This window comes from Prionailurus bengalensis, chromosome X, assembly GCF_016509475.1.
Source record: "Prionailurus bengalensis isolate Pbe53 chromosome X, Fcat_Pben_1.1_paternal_pri, whole genome shotgun sequence".
Taxonomy (NCBI): Eukaryota; Metazoa; Chordata; class Mammalia; order Carnivora; family Felidae; genus Prionailurus; species Prionailurus bengalensis.
The window spans coordinates 56,021,144-56,044,948 of NC_057361.1; the positions used below are offsets into that span (position 1 = coordinate 56,021,144).

Sequence of the window (23,805 nt, forward strand, 5' to 3'; positions counted from 1 at the left end):
TTGAGTGTGTGTGTATGAGAGAGAAAGAGAGCATGAATGGGAGAGAAGCAGAGAGAGAGAGGCAGAGAGAGAATCCAAAGCAGGTTCTGAGCTGTCAGCATGGAGTCTGGCAGTGCTTAGCCTCATGAACCATGAGATCATGACCTGAGCCCAAATCAAGAGTTGGATGCTTAACTGACTGAGCTACCCAGGTGTCCCACGAGCTGGCTCCTTGAAAAGGTAAATAAAATGGATAAAACCTTAGCCAAAATGATCAAGAAAAAAAAAGAAAGGACCCAAATAAATAAAATCAAAAAAGGAAGAGAATAACTAACAACTGATACCACAGAAATGCAAAGGATTATAAAAGAATACTACAAAAAATTATATGCCAATATATTGGACAACCTAGAAGAAATGGATAAATTCCTAGAAACATATAATCTTCCAAAATGGAATCAGGAAGAAATATAATTTCTGAACAGACCAATTAGTAATGACAAAATTGAATCAGTAATAAAACACTACCAAAAACTTAAAAGTCCAGGACTAGATGGATTCACAGATGAATTCTACCACACATTTAAAGAACAATTAATACTTATTTTCCTCAAATTATTCCAAAAAAAAGAGAAAGGGAAGGAAATCTCCAAACGCATTCTACAAGGGGAGCAGTACTCAGATACCCAAACAAAAAACATCACAAATGGGTTTTATCCTAAGGATGCAAGGATGGTTCAAAACCTGCATATCAGTCAATGTGATACACCACATCAACAAAGCAAAGGATAAACATCATAAGGTCATCTCAGTAATAAAGAGATGTTCATGATAAAAAACTCTCAACAAAAATGGGTTTAGAGGAAAGATACGTCAACATCAGCATCATAAAGACCATATGTGAAAAACCCACAGTTAACATCATATTCAATGGTGAAAAACTGAGAGCTTTTTCTCTAAAGTCAGGAACAAGACAAGGATGTTCACTCTCACCACTTTTATTCAACACATTACTAGAAATCACAGACTCAGTAATCAAACAAGAAAAAGAAATGAAGCATCCATATTGGTAAGGAAGAAGTTAAATTGTTACTATTTGCAGATGACATGACACTATACATAGAAAACCCTAAATCACACACACACACACACACACACACACACACACACACACACACACACACAAATTAGAAGTAATGAATAAATACAGTAAAGTTGCAGGATACAAAATTGATACCCAGAAATTTCTATGCACTAATAATGAGGTAGCAGGAAGGGAAATTAAGAAAACAATTCCATTTGCAATTGCACCAAACAGGACAAAATAGCTAGGAATAAAACTTAACCCAGGAGGCGAAAGCCTTACACTATGAAAAGTATAAAGTACTAATGAAAGAAACTGAGATGACACAAACAAATGGAAAGATAGTCCATGCTTATGGATTAGAAGAATTAATATTGTTAATATGTTCATACTACCCTAAACAATCTACAGAGTTAATGTAATTCCTATCAAAATACCAACAATAGCTTTCACAGAAGTACAACAAATAATCCTAATATTTGTGTGGAATCACAAAGCAATCTTGAAAAAGAAGAATAAAGATGAAGGTATCATAATCCTAGATTCAAGATACACAGAAAAGCTATAGTAATCAAAACAGTATGGTACTGGTACAAAAATAGATACATATATCAATAAACAGAATAGAGAGTCCAGAAATAAAATCAGGCTTATATTTTCAATCTATGACAAAGGAGTCAAGAAAGTAGAATCAGACCTACAAATACAGAGTATTGGTGGTTGCCAGAGGGAAGGGGGAGGGGGAGGTGTACAAAATAGGTGAAGGAGAGTGGCAGATATAGGTTTCCTGTTATGGAATGAATAAGTCATGGGAATAAAAGGCACACCATAAGATATATAATCAATGACATTGCAACACCATTGTACAGTGACAGTAGCTGCACTTGTTGTGAGTATAGCCTAGTGTATAGATTTGTTGAATCACTATATTGTATACCTGAAACAAATGTAACACTGTGTGTCAACTATACTCAAGTAAAATATTTTTTTTAAATAAAATAAAATATGTCATTACATAGCTATTGTTCTGATAAGGTTTTCTGAATCCTTCTGGGGCAGTTTTGATTCATATTTTCCTAAGAATCTATCCATCTCTGATACTTTTTTTAAACTTGTTTTATTTTTTATTTTTTAAGTTTACATCCAAATTAGTTAGCATATAGTGAAACAATGATTTCAGGAGTAGATTCCTTAGTGCCCCTTACCCATTTAGCCCATTCCCCCCTTCCACAACCCCTCCTGTAACCCTCAGGTTGTTCTTCATATTTATGAGTCTCTTCTGTTTTGTCCCCCTCCCTGTTTTTTATATTGCCCTTCCCTTATGTTCATTTGTTTTGTCTCTTAAAGTCCTCATATGAGTGAAGTCATATGATTTTTGTCTTTCTCTGACCGACTAATTTCACTTAGCATAATACCCTCCAGTTCCATCCACGTAGTTACAAATGGCAAGATGTCATTCTTTTTGATTGCTGAGTAATACTCCATTGTATATATATACCACATCTTCTTTATCCATTCATCCATCGATGGACATTTGGGCTCTTTCCATACTTTGGCTATTGTTGATAGTGCTGCTACAAACATGGGGGTGCATGTGTCTCTTCAAAACAGCACACCTGTATCCCATGGATAAATGCCTAGTAGTGGAATTGCTGGGTCGTAGGGTAGTTCTATTTTTAGTTTTTTGAAAAACAGATGGCTGTTTTCCAGCCATCTCTGATATTTTTAAACTTGTTTGCATGGAAAGTACATAATACCCTTATATAAATTAAAAAAAAAACTTCTTCATTATTACTCTTGACCTTAATTTTAATCCCACTTTCATCACTAACAAAATTTCAGAGTAGTTTGGAACAAATCACTTGTTTAGTCTCTTGTTTTAGTCTTCTTCTCATAAATGGGAAGAATAATACAACTACTTCACAGACTTTTTATGAGGATCAGATGCAATAATGTATGTGAAATTGATTTCTAAAATAGTAGAGTCCAAGCAGAGGCTAGTTGCTTTTTTAACCTGCTAGACTATTTTAATAAACTCATTTCATTTATGTGGACTTTTCCTTTTAATGTTTACATGTTATCTTTGAGTGGGAAGATAGGGGATTGGATCTAGTACACAAGTGAAGGGGTTAGCCTTATATAGTAATGACATTTATCAGGAGCAAGGGCATAGAATGTGGTTACAGATGCTTATAAGTGGGTAGATGTGGTGGTGAAAGTCTGTAGATGTTCTCTTTTTATCGCAAAGTTGTCATGTGAAATTCAGGACTAGAGAGAAAATGTTGAGGAGACAGAACGTATAATATAATCTTCTTCTAGGCAGTGGGGTGAGTGAATGGACTTACAAAATGTGTGTGATCACCCAGCAGCATTAACCAGTCTATAAAAGCTTTGTGGTCATTTTAAGTGAGACCAGTCAGCATAGTTGCATTCTTTACTCCAAGCACACTTAGCCAACTGTGGCAGACACCAAGTAGATAGGGCTAGACTTTTGCCACATAAGTATGATGAAGCAAAACAGGGGCAAGGGAGTTTAGAGTTTCCAAAGAAGTGAGTGTAGCGATCATCAATGGAGTTTAAACTGAATAAGTAGGGAAGAGAGAACATCAGTGGGATGTGAGACAGTGAAATATTCGTAGATTAATGAATTCTAAGTCCCAACAAAGCAAAGAGTAGCAAGTGTGAAGTGGTTTTGTTTTTCCCTGAGCTTGTTTCTTGCTCGTCTCATATACATTAAAGCAGCGGGTTTTTCTAAGAATTCACACATAAACAGAGGTAGGAAATAATTTGGAAACCTGAACTGAAGAATTTACTATATTTTAAGTTCTCATACAAGTAGCTCAAATATTAGTGGATTACGTATGCATCCTTATGGACTGTAAGATCTAGGAAAATCAGTGACCTCTGCCCCACTTTGTCATGCCCACTCCCACCATTTTCCTTTCCCAACCTTCTTATAGAGGAAGCCTACTTTAAAATTATTCCAAGTGGTGTTTCTCATGTGGCAGTTTATGTAAAGAACGGAAGTGATGCTGCTCCATACTCCTCAGAGCGTTCTTTCCTTTCCTATGCTTCCTCCTCCTTTCCTTCTTTGCAATCTTTCTTTTTGAAAAAGAGATGTTGGGGAAGGGTGGAAAAAGAAATATTTAGTCCAGCAGACACACTTCTCTTTGCTCTGTGTGTAATTTTAAGGAAAGTCTAGTTGCAAAGGTTTTGTTCGTTTTTGAAAAATACAGTTTTCATGGGGTGCCTGGCTGGAGCATGTGGTTCTTGATCTTAGGGTTGTGAGTTCAAGTCCCACGTTGGGCGTAGAAATTACTTGAAAATAAAATCTTAATAAAAGAGAGAATTACACTTTTCAGATGAACTTACTCAGAAAAAAACACTGACTAGACATTCTACATTTTTAGTTCTTTTTGTCCACTGAGCCTAGAAATTCTCCCACAGTAGCCCCATGTCCTCTTTCTTCCTAGCAACAAAAGAGGAGCACATTGCTGCTAAGAAGACAGTGAAGGACAAGAAAAAGAGAAAGAAGGAATAACCAAAGGAGGTAATGGAAGAAACACCTCTCCTTGGCTAATGAGATACTAATACTCATCACTTAATTTATCTGCTTTACATTCCACTTCTCAGTTTCCCCCAACTCCTTGACCTGACATTTGCTGACAGAGTAGTTTTATGTCACCTTACAATGGCCTAATCCCAAAACTTCCCATCTCAATATCCCATCCATGGCCCTTGTTCTCTCCAATCCCTCACTGGCAGTGTGGTTCGATTTTCTTTCATTTGAAAACAAAAGCATTCTAACAGATACAGGACACTTTGTGTTTTATATACTTATGTATTTTGATTCTTTACAACAAACATTTCTATTGTAAGTGTTGACAGCTAATTTTTGACTCATAGTCTTTACAATTCTATAAGGTAGTTATTGTTATTATTTCTATTTTACAGATGGTGAGATTGAGGCACAGAGACGTTTAGTAACTTGTCAAAAGTCAAGTAAAAAGTACATGGTGGAGTTTAGCTTCATACCCAAGTGTTCTGGTTCCACAGTTTGTATTCTTATTCAATTCACTAAATTGCCTCTCTTTTTATAAATGTAAATATAAAAAATAAAGAAAAAATGAAAGCAAAATTGTTTCCTTGGCACTCCTACTGCCACCACTGCTTTTCAGATGTCTATTATCTTGTGTTTAGACTAGGCATCAACCCCTCTCTTGCCCTGCCTGCCTCACATCCTCTTAGCCATCCATTCTGCCAGGTTGAACCTGGAAGCACTTGTCTATGCTGTGCTGTATCTCATGATCTGTCATAGGCCTGGGGGAATCTCTTCTGTCATTCTGAATGTGCACAAGTTTGGAGATGCAAAAGAGTTAACACTCTACATAGTGACCCTTGACAATGGGATTTGGGAGCGCTAGAGACATGTTTGCCTCTTCTATCTCTCCAGCAGACAATTCTGAAGCCCATTCTACATGGCTCCCCAGTAGGATCTCCCCCCAGTTTTGCAGCTTGAAAACATATCTAAGTCATTAGACTTTCCTTCCATTTCTGCTTCACTCTTCCCAGCTCCCTACTAATGTTGGGGATCACTTCCAACATCAACATATATATAAAAGTCCTTGTCTCAGACTCTGCTTTCTGAAGGAAATGCAGAAAAAGAGAGACCACTCTTCCGATAAGAAATATTTAACCTTTTTTTCCCACACTGCTACTTTCTCATACACTTTCTCATTTAAGCCTCCAAAATCTACTTTGAATTTAGTGTTGATAGTATGTCTCCATTTTAATAGAGATATACTTATTCATATTTTACAATAATATTATTCATATATTACAATAATATATATGATGGTTCTTTTTTAAAAATTACACAAAAAATGAAAAGACCATCTTTAACACATGAGCTTTGGTCTTTGTCTTTATGTTTTCTTCGTTGCAAGATGATTGCTGCACCTCCAGACATCACATCTGCATTCAAGGAAAGAAAATTGGCAGGGGTTGGGGGGGTGGCAAGCCATGCAAGCTGAATCTGTCTTTTCTATCTAATAAAGCAAATATTTTTCCAGAAGCCTCCCTAAATGACTTTTGTTTTTTTCTCAGCCCAAACTGGATATGGCCATCCCTGTCTACAAAGGAAGTTGGAAAATTGGAGAACAAGATTGCCATGATTGACTTGAAATGATCATGCTTCAATACTTGGGTCTGGACACATTGCCAAACTGAATATAAGTGGAGTCTATCAAGAAGGAATAACGGGGGGGGGGCTCCTTGGTGGCTCAGTAGGTTGGGCATCTGACTTCAGCTCAGGTCATGATCTCACGGTTCATGGGTTTGAGCCCTGTGCCGGGCTCTGTGCTGACTGCTCGGGGCCTGGAGCCTGCTTTGGATTCTGTGTCTCCCACTCTCTCTTCCCCTCCCCTACTCGTGCTCTCCCTCTGTCTCTTTCTCTCTGAAAAATAAATAAACGTTAAATTTTTTTTTTAAAAAAAGAAGGAATAAGGGAAAAATGGATATTGTTGAGGCAATTGAATCTTGCCTTCATTAATATTTATATTTAACACAAGTAGTGGCTACTTTTTTTTTCATTTAATATATCATGAACATCTTTATATGTCAATGCACAAAGATCTATCTTTTCTTTTCTAAACAATACCTGCTGAAATGTTTAGGCATGAAGTATACTAATGTCTTTACTTTGAAATGTATAAAGAATGAAGTAAATGATGCATGAAGAGGTTTGTTGGATGGACAGATGGACAGAGATGTAATAAGGCAGAAATAGCAAAATGTGAATTGTAGAAATCTAGGTGGTGTGTATATGGGTGGTCACTGTACTATTATTTCAACTTTTAAAAATATATTTGAACATTTTCATAGCAAAATTTTGGGGAAAATATTAACCTAATTGAATAGTACAAATGTACAGGTATTACAAAATAAATCGTAGGGGCACCTGGGTGGCTCAGCTGGTTAATCTCTGACTTCAGCTCAGGTCAAGATCTCATGGTTTGTGAGTTTGAGCCCTGAATTCCTCTCTACTGTCAGTACAGAGCCTGCTTCAGATCCTCTGTCTCCCTCTCTCTCTGTCCCTCCCCCACTCTTGCTCTCTTCAAAAAATAAACATTTTAAAAAAAGAAAAGAAAAAAATAAAAATAAATTGTAAAATTATTTCTTTTTTCATAAAATTACAATTAGGACACATGCTAAGTGTGTGAATGTAGTTTTATTATTAAAACAATCAAATGTCAAAGGATCCATGGTTTGAAAGAGAATAATTCATGTTGGTATACACAATTATAAATGTTGCTGGATTATGATTATAACTGAAAAAAATATATATATATCATGGCGATTCTTATTCTGTGAGTTATTTATGCCCTTTACATCATTTTACCTTAAGAGGTACTCTGGAATTTTGTGGAGTGCTTAACCAAAAATACAGAGCACTCTACTTCATCTCATATGAATTTCCTACCTTGTTTGTTAAACAGGGAATAGGTATGTGTAGTCTGAAAGGGCACCCAGGTAACCTTAATACTGACTGAATCTGTAACTGCTTTATAATCTGACCTCCTCCTAGCCCAGGAGCAAGGCAATCCTGAGTCAGAAGTGCTGAGAAAGCACAGGAATGAGGTATAGGTTAGAGGAGTTAGATAACTTAGTTTGGAGTTAGATAACTTAGTTTGGAGTTAGGTGTGGAAATAAAAGTTAAAAAAAAAGCTTCAGGAAAGTGGGAAAAGAACAGACAATGGGGTAAGGAAGAGCTGGGCCAGGGCAGCAACCAGGAAAGAGGTGGAGGCAAACAGAGAGATTAGAGAGGGGTTTATTAGTAATTCTTCACAACAGGAGAGAGGAAAAACTATGTTTACACTGGGAAGGGTGGAGTGTTTATGAAGAGAAGTACTATACTTTGGGAGAGGCAAGTGACAAGAAAAGAAAATACTAAAAGTAGAAAACATGCCTGGAGTTTATAGGGCTGAAAGGTTGCTTGTGTGTTAGAAAGGGTTAACGTGGGGTTTATGGCTGAGAGTATTCAGGGGAAACAATGGACTCAGAGAGAATGAGCAGGCTACCCCTGGCCCCAGAGAAGGAAGAGTCTAATTGCACTGTCTAGTACTTCCAGAACAGTGTCAAATGATGGTGGTGATAATAAGCATTTTTCTACTGTTCTTGGTTTAAATGGGAATGCCAGGTATAGCAAGATATTGACTTTTGGTTTGAGACAGATATCTTTTCTTTTCTTTTCTTTTCTTTTCTTTCCTTTTCTTTTCTTTTCTTTTCTTTTCTTGTTGAGAGAGAGAGAGAGAGAGAGAGAGAGAGAGAGAGAGTGAGAGACAGAGTGAGAGAGCACAATCACTGGAGAGAGTGGGGAGGTGAGGGGCAGAGGGGAAAAAGGAGAGAATCCTAAGCAGGCTTCACACCCAGTGCAGAGGAGCCCCACTTGGGGCTTGATCTCAGGACAATGAGATCATGACCTGAGCTGAAAACAAGAGTTGGACGCTTAACCAACTGAGCCACCCTGGTGTCCTGAGACAAATGTCAGTATAATGTTAGGTATCCTACTACTTTATTATGTAGTTATTAGGTAGATATTATTATTAATGTATTTACTTTCAGGAATGAAGTTGAATTTTCAGCATTAAGATGATGGATTTCTCTTTATCATCATTGCATTTCCTGCTTCTTTTTTTTTTAAACGTTTATTCATTTTTGAGAGACAGAGAGAGACAGAGTATGAGTGAGGTAGGGGCAGAGAGAGAGGGAGACACAGAATCTGAAGCAGACCCCAGGCTCTGAGCTGTCAGCACAGAGCTCAACGCTCCCACAAACTGGGAGATCATGAACTGAGCTGAAGTCAGGTCGCTCAACCGACAGAGCCACCCAGGTGCCCCTGCATTTCCTGCTTCTCCATGAACTTTATATTTCTGAGAAAAAACTTTAATTGATCATGTAATATTATTATTGTATTATTTGCCAGGTTTGATTTGCTAATAGTTTAAGATGTTTACCTATATTACCTATATTAATAAGTGAGACTGGTACAAAATTTTTGTTTTTACTGCTATCTTTGTCAGCTTTGATACCAAGTTTACACTGAATCACTAGAATAAATTGGTAAATTTTCCTTTTTCCTCTCTCTGGAAAAATTTATATAATGTAGAAATGGTCTGCTCCTTGAAGGCTTGAATGAATAGCCTGTGAAATCATCTAGCACGTTGGGGGTGGGATGGAAGGATAGATCTTTGCAAGTTTTTTTTTTGAGGTAATATATGTATATGGCAAAAATTTCAAATTGCACGAAAGGTCATGTAACAAATAGCCCTCTCTTAAAACAAGAAGTAGTTCTCCCACCTCTTATTGCCAGTTCTTCAGTTTTTCTCCTGAGGCAACCACTGTTACCAAGTTCTTGTGTAGCCATTAGGACATAGTCTGTGAATATTCAAGCATATGAATATACATTCCCTTCCCCTTATATTTTTACCCAGATGATAGCATACCATACAAATTGTTCTGTACCTTCCTTTTTATATATTTGATTGTTTTAAGTTTATTTTATTTATTTTGAGAGAGAGAGAGAGAAAGAGCAGGGGAGGGGCAGAGAGAGAGAGAGAGAGAGAGAGAGAGAGAGAGAGAGCATCCCAAGCAGGCTTTGAGCTAACAGCGTGTAGCCCAACGAGGGGTTCAATTTCATGAATCAAGAGTCGAATGCTCAATTGATTAAGCCACCCAGGCGCCCTGATGTTTTTTATTTCCCAAATTTTGTCCTAATGAAATTCCTTACTTCCTTTCTGAATTAATTTTGACCATTTTTCTAGGAAACTGTTTTCCCAATATTTTCTAGTTGTTTTCTTAGAGTTGTGCATTATATTGTCCTGTAATTTAGAACAACTAAAAAAGTTCTCCATACCTATTGGCCTAAATGTTGATCTCACTTCCACCACTTACAAAGTTTCTAAGCAACTTTGGGCATGTCATGTGAGTCCTGCAGCACTGTAAATTTTCATAATCTAACGGAGGGTAATGACTCTAAGTGTATTAAAGAATACTGAGTTTTGCAATTTTGCAAGATAAATATTTGCAACTAAAAACACAAAATATTTCCCATTTTAAGAGATTGCCCCTATTCCACCCCCTTTCTCTACAACTTTTCCCTCTGACTTTTTTCTTCACAGCATATTACCTCCTATTCAACCTGTACCCTATTAAATGAGGAAAACTGACATTTTATTCTGAAATAATGCCTGGGTAACCTGAACACGGACTACCTCAACAATTATTTTATGGTCTGTCCTCTTCTTAACCCAGTGCCAAGGCCATCTTGAAACCACTAGCAAAGAGGCAAAGGGATGAGGTTAGATGGCAGAAGTTGGAGCGTGGGGTTAGGGAAAGATAACTAATTTTGGAGGTTTTGCAGGAAATTGAAGAGATTATCAATGGCCACAAGAAACTGGCCGGAAATCTGGACTGGGGTCGAAGTGGGAGGGGTACAATGGGTGACGAAGTTGGGGCTGGGAAATTGTACGTATTCTCTTGTAATAAAAATGTTTCATATTCACTACCCTCAGTTTTAATATCATTACCATCAGTACCTGAGCAAATATTGAAAATATGCTTGATCTGAAGAGCTATGACAGTATTTAAACAAAACAAAACCATACAACTAGCACTGTACACACACCACCACCACCATCACCACCACCATTCATTTGGGAATTTCGTCCCACCACATTCCACATTCTTTCTCCTTAAATTTAAGATTTGATGCCTTTCTGGATTGCTTACCCAAAAATATAAAGCACTTCATTTCACACCCATCCCTACCCTGTTTGTTAAAAGCGGAAACCTGGTATTCCCATCCCCCAAAACACTTAGGTCTACAGCGTGCATCAAAAATGTATTACCTGATCTCATTATAACCTGGGGCCGTGGTAAAGTGGAGTGAGAAACACTGACAAACACCCGGAATTAAATAGGGAAAAAGAGGTTGGCACATGTAGGGTTTTTTTCTTTCTTTCTTTTTCTTTTTTTTAAAAGTTATTCTTACAATAATCACTCTCTTTAAGACCTTAAACTTTTTTAGTATTTGCTCCAAATCGCTTAGCAATTTTGGAAGTTGTACTGGTATTAGCATTTTGGCCAATGTATATAGAGAAGCTGGCTTCGCCCCTCCTCCAAGGGGGAAAGGGAGAAAAGTCATCTTGTATAGTTTATAATAAAGTTGAGAAGTGGTAACTGGCTGGTAGCGGGGCGGGGCAGGACGGGGGATCGCAAGGAATCATTCAGGCAGGGACCAGGGCAGAGGGAGCAGTTGGTCTGGAGGGCTTGACTGCTTTATTCGGCAGCACGGAATCTTGAAATTTCTCTGCGGCCCCGGGGAGGCGCAGGCTTTTTCCGTGAAGTGCTGGCTCCGGAAACCGGCAACAAGAGCAAGAAACGGGTGCGTGGGTGCGGTGGATTAAAACACACACACACACACACACACACACACACACACACACACACACAGGCAGCAGTGAAGCGATCTGAAGATCGGCGTTGAGTATTAAAGAGGGAGTGGCCTCAAAGAAGCGAGGCGAGGCGCGGCAACTCAGACCTCTCGCCAACAGCTGGAGGACAGGGAGAGCAAAGGGCAGGCGCCGCCTGCAGTTGCCAGACGCTTTACAGTGACGCGACAGCAGTGCGTTGACGCGCTGATGAGCCGCGGCCTCCACGTCTTAGGTTCCGCAAAGGCCTGTGGGAGCGACCCGGGAGAAGGAGGGCCAAGATGGCGAAAGCGGCAGAGTCTTCGGGAGAGCCGGGGACAACGTCGCCCAGGCCCCTGGTGAGCTTGGGTTCTGCGACGAAAGGGACTGAGGGTGAGGCAGAACGCCCTTATGGAAGTCGGGTGACGGGCTCCTGGCCTGAGAAGGCCGGAACTCCTTTCTCCCGGTAGGCCTGTCCTGTATCCTATGCCAGAACCAGCCCCAACACTGCACCTGCTCTTTGGGCTCACCGCTTTCCCCCTGCTCTCCTCGTTCCTTCAACGCCTTCTTGGGAAACTCCGATTCACTTTGCTTTCCCATACTCTGAGGGAAAGTCCTCATCCCGTACATTGTGTTAAATGCCAAGCTTTAGGTGATTTCTTAAGTATCTTAAGAATTTAGATGTTTCTGCTGTCCTTCATGTTATCAAGAACCTGTTCTTGTTGGAGTAGCATTCTTGGATTAATGATATTACTTCCCATAGAACGTTATAACTTGATTATTGATTTGTTCAGTGACCCCAATAGTTTTGGTTTCATCCCTGCCCTCACTGTTGCAGCTCCTTGTAATTCTCTTCATGATGCTGTCTTGCTCCTGTTGTTACAGGGGATATGATTTCTATTGCAAGTACAAGCCCAAAGCCTGGACAGGTATTTAAGAGCAGAGGTTTTGGAGTTAAACTTACCTGGACTGGAATCACCCCACTCTGCCTCCTATGAGAGTTTGGGCAAATTATTTCATGGAGAATGTTTTCTTCATCTGTAAAATGGATATATAAATACGTGCCTCAGAGAGCTTTTAGGAAGATGAAATGATATGATTTATGTGAAGTGCAGAACACAATCAGCGTCATGAACTAAGGATTGTAATTAATTCAGCATTCTGCCCCAAGATCCCTCTTCCAAACAGTGTTTAGTTCTATAGCAGTTGTTTAATGGTACATCCCTTTCCTCTGTTTTAAATTGGCAACTTAACATAGCAGAGTACTGAACTGGGAGTCAGGTGAAATTGCTTCTAGTCCTGCTTACTTACTTACTGAGTACTTACTTATTACTTACTGATAAGTTACTTACTACTACTTACTAGCACTATTTGTTCATCTCTTCATTCATTCAACAAATATTTCTTGAACATCTGTGTCCCAGGCACTCCTTTAGGCACTGGGGATACAGCAATGAAGGAGAGTTGGGTAGGTCCAAGTTCTCATGGAACAATTGTGACCTTGAGGAAATCACTCTCAACACCAGTTTCCTCATTTGGAAAATGAGGATAGTAACTCATCACAGAACTAATGAGAGTACTAATGAGCTAATATACACACAGTGCCTGGTATGACATAGTTTACAGGTGTTTAGCTGTTTTTGTAGTTGCTGTTCCACCTCTCTTATGAAGTTCTCCACAATTAAATTTAGTGGTTCTGGTCATTCATTGCTCAATGTCTGATCGACTTCTATTCAGTAATGCTTATTTAAGTCCCACAATGTGCAGTGCACTATGCTATCTGCTTTAGGAAATACAGATGGCCTGCCCTTTTTGGTACTTACAGCCTAGAAAGACAAATGTACGACGCTAAGATAAGATAGTAAATCAGAGAGAGTTACATATAAAATATTAACAAAATTTAAAGGAAGATGCTATCATGTCTAGTTGGGATGACAAAGCAAGCTACATAGTAGAAGTTATATTCGAGAGGGCCTCAAAGGATGGGTAGGATTTGAAATTTCAGGTTACCATAAGAGCTATCAGTGATTGAGAACCTGCTATATGCCAGGATTGTATTAGACATCCTCCACACACTTTCTAAACCTCACAGCAACCATTTCAGTTAGTTGGTTTTTAAACTGTTTTACTTGCAGATGAGGAGATGAGACTCAGAGAAGTTTGACGATTTCCCTAGGGTCTTAGAACCAGTTAGTGGCCAGGCCTGAAATTTGAAGCTGGGTCTGCGTCTAAAGCCCAGATTATTTTTATTAATACTGCACAACCTCTCATAGGCAAATGTACAGAAGTTGGGAATTGTTAATGTGTTTATAGGATAACAGATCATTTTGGCTAAAGCACAGGGAAGTATTAGAAGGTAAGCCTTAAAAAATAAGGCTACTGAATTAGGGAGGCAGTATGGAACAGTGGTTAGGAATTTGTGTGCTGGGGTCAAATTGCCTAGATTTGATTTTAAGCTCTGTCATTTAATCTCCCCATGCCTCAGTTTCCCCATCTGTAGAATGAAGATACAGCAATAATACGCTCATAGGGTTGTTAGGTGGATTCAATGAGTTAACGCATGTAAAACACTTGGTAGTGTGCCTGGCACGTAATAATCATGCAATAAGTATTATTTATTCTTATTGACTACTGAGCTTGGAGGTGTAATAGGCAATGAGGTGCCAGTGGAAAGTTTTAAGAAGGGAAGGGCTTAAAATCATGACTTTGACAAAATAATAGAAGGGTTACCATGTCTGGAATCTAGACCAGTGAAACCAGTAGTTCTAAGAACAGGTGATTGCTACCTGGACTATAGCAGTGGTGGGGTCATGAAGTTTAGAGAGGCAGGATCCTTAAGGGTTTGTAGTGCTAGGGAGAATGTGTCTTACGTCAGTGTTTTTCAAACTTTAATGTGCATAGCAACCATCTGGGGAATTTTTTTAGATTGCAGATTTTGATTTGGTAGGTCTGAGATGAGACCTGAGATTCTGCATTTCTAACATGCTTCCAGGTGTTGATGCTGCTGTGAGTCCCAGTACCACATGTTGAAAAACAAGGCTGTAGACAAATGGTGGGATAGTGATACCCTGAACAGATATATGTAAGAGGAGGATGAAGACCCTAAAAGTTGATTAATTCACTTTCGGACAGGTTCAGTTTGAGATATTGGCAAGCCATGCAATAGATACCCAGCAGGCAGTTTGTCTAAACCCTGAATTTCAGGGCTCAGAAGATGTCAGGATTAGAGATGTTTGTTTGTTTGTTTATTATTAAATTTTTTTAATGTTTATTTATTTTTGAGAGAGAGAGAGAGAGAGAGCGAGCCGGAGAGGGGCAGAGAGAGAGAGAGGGAGACACAATCTGAAGCGTAGCAGGCTCCAGGCTCTGAGCTGTCAGCACAGAGCCCAACGTGGGGCTCGAACTCAGGAACAATGAGATCATCACCTGAACCGAAGTCAGACTTAACAGACTGGCTTAACAGACTGAGCCACCCAGGAGCCCCTAGAGATGTTTATTTCGGAGTCATTTGCATAGAGTTGGAAAGACAGTCTTTGGTAATGCCTATCTATTGCTTGTCTGTTTGGGGAACAGGAAAAAGAGTTATAATAATGGCTTTAGCCTGAGGTCTGGAAGCATGTTGGTCCCAGGTAAAGGGGCCGGTTGGAGACCATGCCACTAGCCACCCTCCCTACTTCTTGAAGCCAAGCCTGTTTGACTGAGCTGGTTTCTGCTTGATGCTCCTCTACTCGTTGACTCTTTGCTCCAGGGTTTTGGTCAATAGTATAATTCGTCTGGTCCCAGCTGCTTTCTTAAGGCTGCAGTCCCTGGTTTTACTGTTTGTTTTTGGCCTTGCCTCTACCCACTCCCCTCGTTGGCCCAAGCCAGGCAGTGAAGTGCATGTGGGTTTCTGTGCACACATGTGCACATATGTGCATGAGCCCACCTGCACAAGAAGAAGGGACATGGGATCCAAACTCACCTTCTATCCCCACTGAGAGGCTAGTCAGAGAGCAAGGTCCACTAGCTGAGGGCCTGGAAGTCCTGTCTGTCTTATGTGAGGCTGGAAGGCCACAGATCCTGGCTCAGCTCACTGAACAATGTCACTCATTCTCCTGAGAAGAGATATTGAGGAAATGTTGGGATGGGGAATAGGGTGGGAATCACATGGCCTTTAATGACTGTAGTGACTTCCAAAATCAATTACCTGGAGTTAGGCCACAGGTTAAGGACACAGTCTTCTACAAGGCTGCCCTTATTTCAGACACCAGCCACAGGTTTGGCTGTTCCCAGGACCACTCTTAATTCTGACCTACTGGCTACAGAGGGGTTCCTGTGTTCCCCCTCAAACTCCATACTTAACTAGAATGATTCACAAAATTCAGGACAGCACTATACTTAAAATTACAGTTTCATTATAGCAAAAGGATGCAATCCAAACCAGTGAAAGGGAGAGATGTGTAGGGTGAAGTCTGGGAGGGTCCCTAACACAAAGCTTCCTTGTCTTCTCCCTGTGGAATCAGGACCCTGTTAACCCCCTGAGATATCAGTGTGTGACAATATGCAGAATATTGCCAATCAGGGAAGTGCACTCATGTATCCAGAGTCTTTATTGGTGTTTCTTTATGTAGGTATGATTGACTGGGTCATTGACTCCTCTCCTCCTCAGAAGCCAGGTTTATATCACACGACTCAAAGCTTCAGCCCTCTAATCTTGTGTTTGGTCTTTCTGGAATGGTTAACCTCCATGCTAAGCCATCTCATTAGCAAAAACTGTCTAGGGGCCTACCATGACTTATTTGTTAGCTAAACTGTTATGGCACACCATGAATAACAAAAATACCACTCTCATTTGGGAAATTCCCAGGGTTTAGAGGAATGGGAGACAAAACCCAGCCAAATTCTTTATTATCCAATAGTGACAGAACTACAATAGACTCCCTGGGAATCTTGAAATAGAGCTAACATTTATCTAGCCCCTGCTGTGAGCCTACTACTAAGTGCTATACACATAGTAATACGTTTCTTCCTCACAACAACCCTGAGTGATGATACTGTTATCTCAATTTTACTGAGGTGCGCAGAGTAAGGAACCTGCTCAGTGTCACGTAGGTAGTAAATGATAGAGCTGGGATTTGAACCCAGGCTGTCTGGCTTCAGCAGTCTGCACTCTGCACTCTTAACCCATACTCTCCAAATCTGTATGTTGAGCATTGACCAACTATGTGTTAGGTGCAATGCTGGTGTTACCTAATTCTTACGGCACTTTGTCTTCAAGTGAGAGCAGAGCCCAATTTGGCTTCGAAGCTCATTCCTTCTGTACTGCCTTGCCTTACCCTAGCACTTGCAGGCAGTGAGAAAGCTCAAACAGTTGTCCTGGACCTTGAAATGTCAATGTCATAGTAGTGAGAGAATACAGCTTTGAAAGGGGTGGTTTACATGTTAAATGCTGAAGAGTATTCAGAGGGTAAAAGGATCCCTGTACTTCTTGATGATGAGCCGAGTCAGTAAAGTTATGAGGCCAGTACCAAATTACAAAGGATTAAGGGAGTGGGCGAGTGTAGAGCCATTTAATCAGGAAAGAGGAGAGGAAGAATAGTTTGAGGGAATGGCAAAAACAAAGAAGTGATGTATTTAAAAATTCTATTACAGGAGCTTTCAGTATATAAACAAAATAAAGAGTGGTATAATGAACCCCATGTACTTAACCAAATTCTGCTATTCTTATTTCATATTCCCCACCACATTTTTTACTGGAGTATGATTTTTTCAATTTAATCTTTTTTAAATTTATTTTTTAAGTTCAAGTATAATTAACATACAGTGTTATAATAGTTTCAGGTGTACAGTATAATGATTCAACCATTGTATATACATCTCAGTGCTCATCACTGTAAGTGTACTCTTAATCCCTTTTGTCTTTTTCACCCATCCCCTCAACCAACCTCCTCTCTGGCCACCACAGATTTGTTCTCTATATTTAAGAGTCTGGGTTTTTTTTTTTGGCTCTTTTTTTCTTTGTTCATTTGTTTTTGTTTCCTAAATTCCACATATGAGTGAAATCATATGGTACTTGTCCTTCTTTGACTTATTTTACTTAGTAGCATTACTTACCCTCTAGATCAACCCATGTTGTTGCAGATGGCAAGGTCTCATTCTTTTTTTATAGCTGAATAATATTCCATTGTACATATATACCACATCTTCTTTATCCATTCATCAGTTGATGGACATTTGGGTTGCTTCCATGTCTTGGCTCTTATAAACAGTGCTGCAATAAACACAGGGGTACAAATATCTTTTCAAATTAGTGTTTTGTTTTCATTGGGTAAATACCCAGTAGTGGAATTACTGGATCATATGGCAATTACTGGATCACTATTTTTATTTTTTTGAGGAACCTGTGTATTGTTGTCCACAGTGTCTGCACCAGCTTGCATTCCCACCAACAGTGCATGAGGGTTCCTTTTTTGTTGGAATATGATTTTTAACCTTGTTATTTTTAACTAATTTTATACCTATAGAAAACACAGAGAGTTTCCTATATGCCTTCTCTAGTGTTAACATTGTATATAACCATAGTAAAGTGATGACAACCAGTAAATTAACATTGGCATAATGCTATAAACTAAGTTACAGATCTTATTTGAATTTTATCAGTTTTCTACTAATGTCCTTTTTTGTTCCAGGATCTTATCCAGAATCTCGCATTTCATTGAGTTACTATTTTTCCCTGGTTCCCTTAGATCTTTAATGGTCTTTTGTTGTCTTTCATGATCTTTTCTGAGTGTTTTAAAGCAAATTATAGACATATGACTTTACCTGTAAATACTTAAGTATGTTTCTCTAACAGGTAAGGACGTTTTCTTTGTTATCACAGTAACAAAACTAATAATTCCTCAATATCATCTAATCTGTACTCGTCATCTCACAGTTTTCCAAAAAAAAAAATGTGTTTTTACAGTTTGTCCGAATCAGGACCCAAAGGTCAGCAAATTGCATTCAGTTAATAAGTCTCTTAAGTCTTTCTTAATATGTAAATGTTCTCCTGTTTTTAATGCAATTTATTTGTTTAAATTTAGTCATTTGTCTTCTGGAATTCTCCACTTTCTGTATTTGGCTGATTATATCCTCATAGTGTTTTTAGTATGTTCCTCTAGCCACAGATTTTCTGTAAACTCTAAGATTATATTCAGGTTCATTTTGGCTGGAGATGGGGCAAGAATAAAAAAACTTAGGTGGCCCCTAAAATTAGGAATGTTTGTTTTTTAACTATTCATTAAGTTTCAAAATATACCAGAGTACAATAGTAAAATATACCTTCATGTACCCAACCTTCAATACTTATCAATTTATGGCCTATCTATCCATTTCCTATCTATACTATTTGGAAGCAAATCTCAGGCATCATTACATTAGTAAATATTTAATACATGTCTCTAAAAGAAAAGGATTCTGTTTTTAAAGAACATAACTATAATATCATTGGTACATCTAAAAAATTAGTAAACTTCTAATATCAAATATCCTGTCAGTATTCAAATTTCCAATTATCTCCTAAATGTCGTATTTTTAGAATTTAAAATCTGGCCTAGGGGCGCCTGGGTGGCTGAGTCGGTTGAGTGTCCAGCTTCAGCTCAGGTCATGATCTCATGGTCCGTGAGTTCGAGCCCTGCATCGGGCTCTGTGCTGACAGCTCAGAGCCTAGAGTCTGCTTCAGATTCTGTCTCCCTCTCTCTCTCTGCTCCTCCCCCACTCACAATGTCTCGCTCTCTCTCTCTCTCTCTCCCCAAAAATAAATAAACATTAAAAATTTTAATCTGGCCCAATACCTATTTTATTAATAAGGTTTTATTGGAATATAGCCACACTTAATTGTTTATGTATCATCTCGGACTGCTTTCATGCTGTAACAGCAGAGTTGAGTAGTTGTGACAGAATCTACATGACTCTCAAAGTCTAAAATATTTACTTTTGGGGCCCTTTATAGAAAAAGTTTGGGGACCCCTGCTTTAAGCAATCATCTTTTAGAATAATTAAAAATAAAAAAAATATTTTTTATATTTATCTTCATTTTAACCACTTCTGCAGATCTTCATTTCCTGTGTAAATCCAAGTTTCCTTCTGATATATTCCTGAAGATCTTTTTTTTTCAGGAGTAGAATTCAGTGATTCATTGCTTACATAATACCCAGTGCTCATCACAACAAGTGCCCTCCTTTTTAGAAAGAAAAAAAAATTAATGTTTATTTACTTTTGAGAGAGACAGACCGCACAAGCAAGGGAGGGGCATAGAGAGAGGGAGACATGGAATCCGAAGCAGGCTCCAGGCCCTGAGCTGTCAGCACAGAGCCTGATGCAGGGCTTGAACTCACGAGCTGTGAGATCATGACCTGAGTTGAAGTCGGGCGCCCAACCAACTGAGCCACCCAGGCACCCCAACAAGTACCCTCCTTAATAACCATCACCCACCTAGCCCATCTCCCACCCACCTCCCTCCATTAACCCTCAGTTTGTTCTCTACTTTTAAGAGTCTCTCATGGTTTGCCTCTCTCTCTCTCTTTTTCCCTTTGCTCATTTGTGTTGTTTCTTAAGTTCCACATATGAGTGAAATAATATGGTATTTGTCTTTCTCTGACTGACTTATTTTGCTTAGCATAATACACTGTAGCTCCATCCACATCATTGCAAGTGGCAAGATTTCATTCATTTTGATGGCTGAATAGTATTCCATTGTACATATATACCATATTCCTGAAGATCTTTTTTTTAACATTTCTTGTGCAACTTTTGCTTATCTGAAAAAAGTCTTTATTTTCCTTCATTTTTTTTTTTTTAATTTTTTTTAACGTTTATTTATTTTTGAGACAGAGAGAGACAGAGCATGAACGGGGGAGGGGCAGAGAGAGAGGGAGACACAGAATCGGAAGCAGGCTCCAGGCTCCGAGCCATCAGCCCAGAGCCCGACGTGGGGCTCGAACTCACGGACCGCGAGATCGTGACCTGGCTGAAGTCGGACGCTTAACCGACTGAGCCACCCAGGCGCCCCAGTTCCTTCATTTTTGATAGCTGTTTTTGCTGGGTTTTCTGGGTTGACAGTTTTTTCAGCATTTTAAGGGTGTCTCCATTTTTTTTCTGGCTTGTGTAGTTTTGGGTGAGATGTCTGTTACTGAAATTTTTCCTCTGAATGCAATGTCTTTTTGTCTCTGGCTGGCTTCAGGATTTTTTGTTTTGTTTTGTTTTTAGTAGTTTGGATGTGTTTAGGTTTGTAGATTTTGGGTTTTGTTTTGTCTTTAAGTATTTATCTTGAGTGGGGTTCTCTGGGCTTGGATCTATCAGTTGATGTCTTTTATTATTTTTGGAAAATGTTCACCCATTATCTTTTCAAATATTTCTTCAGGCACATTTTCTCTCTCTTATTCTAGGATTCCAATTATATACATATTAGACCGTTACTATTGACCCACAGCTCTTGGATGCTTATTCTGTTTTGGGTTTTGTTTGCTTTTTCCATTCTTATTGAGATATAATTGACATAGTAACACTGTATAAGTTCAAGGTGTACAACAATGATTCATATGTTTTTTTTAAATCTTCTGTTTTTGTTTTAGTCTGGATAATTTTCACTGACCTATTACTGATTTTCTTTGGCTGTGTCGAGTCTATGGATAAAGTTGTCAAAGGCATTCTTCATCTATTACTGTGTTCATTTATTTCTGGCATTACCATTTGAATCTAACAGTTTCCATCTCTTTGCAGAAGTTCACCATCATTTATTTGTGCATATACCTTTTCTACTAGAGCATTTAACATATTAATCATAGTCCTCTTAATTTTTTTCTGATAATTATAACATCTAGGTCATCTCAGAGTCTGTCTTGTCATAGTGGGTTGTTTTTTCATTGTGGGGGGTGTAATATTTTTTATTGAATGCTGGCCATTGTGTATAGAACAGTAGAGATGGCCTGGAAGTAGTGCATCTTTTCTTCCAAGTTTTTACTGTGGGGATTAAGTCAGTCTAGTTAGGAGTTGAATGGTGTTTGGATTTTATCCTTGCAATGGGAACCTTCAATCTGTCACCAGCTTCAAATTCCTCTTCCACTACATTGTGCTTAGGGTGGGTGCTAGATCATCCTGGTGTTTTTCTTAATGTCCCTGTTCTATGCTCAGATCTGTGCATTTTCCCTTTGCCCTTGCATAAAATAGTGGGTCTTTCTCTAACCTCTAGCCCCTCCCCTAGCAGTAGACTGCTATTGGTTTTGACTCCACACTTGCTAGCCTGGGAGAAGGGATTATTTGCTGTCTTGGTCCAGCCTCAGCCTTAGGTAGTTCATATGTCCCTGTTTCTCCCCCAGCTGAAGGACACTGTAGTGGTCTGGCTTCAGGATGTTTTCCTATCCCTCTCCCAGAAGTAGAGACATTTGTCTTTCCCTTTCACCATACACAGTAGGCCTTCACCTGTGCCCTGGAGACAGCAGGGTTCTCTTAGTAGCTCTAAGGCTCCTGTTCTGTAGGGGAGAAGGGCCTGAGCAGGGGCTCTTTGCTTTTCTCAGAATTGGCAGCTGCTCCCTTCCCCAGCACCAAGACCCAGTGGAAGTCTCTGGTGTAGAGCCCACAAGTGGGTGTGAACTCCCCTCGTGTCTGATGCATCCAGGGGCCCTGTACTCACATACTAGTCCATGCTTGGCCTTTGGCAATTCCTTTTAAGTTTTCGCTGAATTCTTAAGCATCTGTGTGATATCTAGTGTCATTGTCTTATATTTTGCTGCACTGTGCAATGTAGTGCTCATGTCCCATCTTTTCCTAGAAGCATCTCTCCTTCCTTAGATTTTATTCAGGCTACTTGGTTGCCCTACAACCTCAACTGTCTGATGGGTTTAAGAAAAGTTATGATTTTGTAGTTTAACTTTTCCTCATTGTTCTAGTGGTAGGGGTATTCTTTCTAGCTCTCTGTATCCTACTCACAAGTCAAATTCAGTGTTCTAAAGTCACTTGAAATAGTTGGCTCTCTGTGTAGTTGTGCATTTAATTCAGCGTACAGTAGATTCATTTGTTTCATTTTTCTTTCAGTTTTAAGGACTTCTTTTAATTTTTTTTAAAAAATTTTAAACGTTTATTTATTTTTGAGAGAGACGGAGACAGAGAGACAAAGTGCAAGCAGGGGAGGGGCAGATAGAGAGGGAGACACAGAATCCGAAGCAGGCTCCAGGTTCTGAGCTGTCAGCACAGAGCCCAACACAGGGTTCGAACTCACGAGCTGTGAGCCAAAGTCAGACGCTTAACAGACTGAGCTACCCAGGTGCCCTGGACTTCTAAATTTTAATTTTGTTTCATGATTATGTGAACTATTTATATGACTTCAAGTCCTATATATAGAACTACTTGTATTTGCAGAAGCCTAGCTTCTCTATCTCCTCTCCCTTATTCTCTCCTTTCCTTAATGGAAGCCTCTTTTAAAAAAAATCATATGACTTATTTCTTACATTATGTATGACTTAAATTATACTGCATGATTTATTTCTTATACATTTCTTACATTTAAAAGTAACATTCACATGTGAGTGTGTGTGCGTGTGTGTGCATTGAGCGCCTTTATAGCCTCTACTTTCTTAAATGAATGGCAGCATATTATAAAAACTTTTCTCCACATTGTTTTTTTATTCAATACTCCATAAATAGTTCTTTAGAGATACTCCCATTCCTTCTTATAGATGCACAGTGCTCCATTATGTGAATACATCATACTTTGTTCAGCTAGTTCTATGTTGATGGATGTTTAGGTTATTCTCAGGTTTTTGCTTTTACAAGTAAAGTTATAATAAACAGCTTTGTGTATATGTTCCTTTTGGAACAATGGAGTAGTATTTTTGCTACTCTATCTTTAGACTCCTAAAAGTGGCATTGCTTTCAGTGGATGATCCATATATAAATTTGCTAGGTATGGCCAGATTCATCCTCAGTGGAATGTAGTGCTACTTTGCATTTCCACCAGAAGCGTGTAAATACTCTTTCCCCACAGTTTCACCTGCAGAGTATGTTGTCAAACTGTTGGATTTTTGCCAGTCTTAACACGTAAACATTTTTATTACAAGCAGTTTTAATTTGCATTTCTTTTTTTTATTTTTTAATTATGTATTTATTTTTGAAAGAGAGAGAGCAAGTGGGGGAGGGGCAGAGAGAGAGGGAGACACAGAATCCAAAGCAGGCTCCAGGCTCTGAGCTGTCAGCACAGAGCCCAACGCAAGGCTCAAACTCGCAGACTGTGAAATCATGACGGGAGCCGAAGTCGGACAC

General features: G+C 39.1%; 1 protein-coding gene across 2 annotated transcripts in view; it reads left to right on the forward strand.

The window, feature by feature from the left end:
* The first annotated feature begins 11,402 nt into the window (after positions 1-11,402).
* Positions 11,403-23,805, forward strand: part of YIPF6 (Yip1 domain family member 6) — a 38,744-nt gene continuing 26,341 nt past the window's right edge. The window contains exon 1 of one of the 2 annotated variants that reach the window (XM_043570208.1): positions 11,403-11,891. In XM_043570208.1, the coding sequence (XP_043426143.1) occupies positions 11,835-11,891 (57 nt within the window). In that variant the 5' untranslated portion in view covers positions 11,403-11,834. Of the gene's footprint in view, positions 11,926-23,805 lie in introns of both variants that reach the window. The other variant, XM_043570209.1, reaches the window with a different exon arrangement.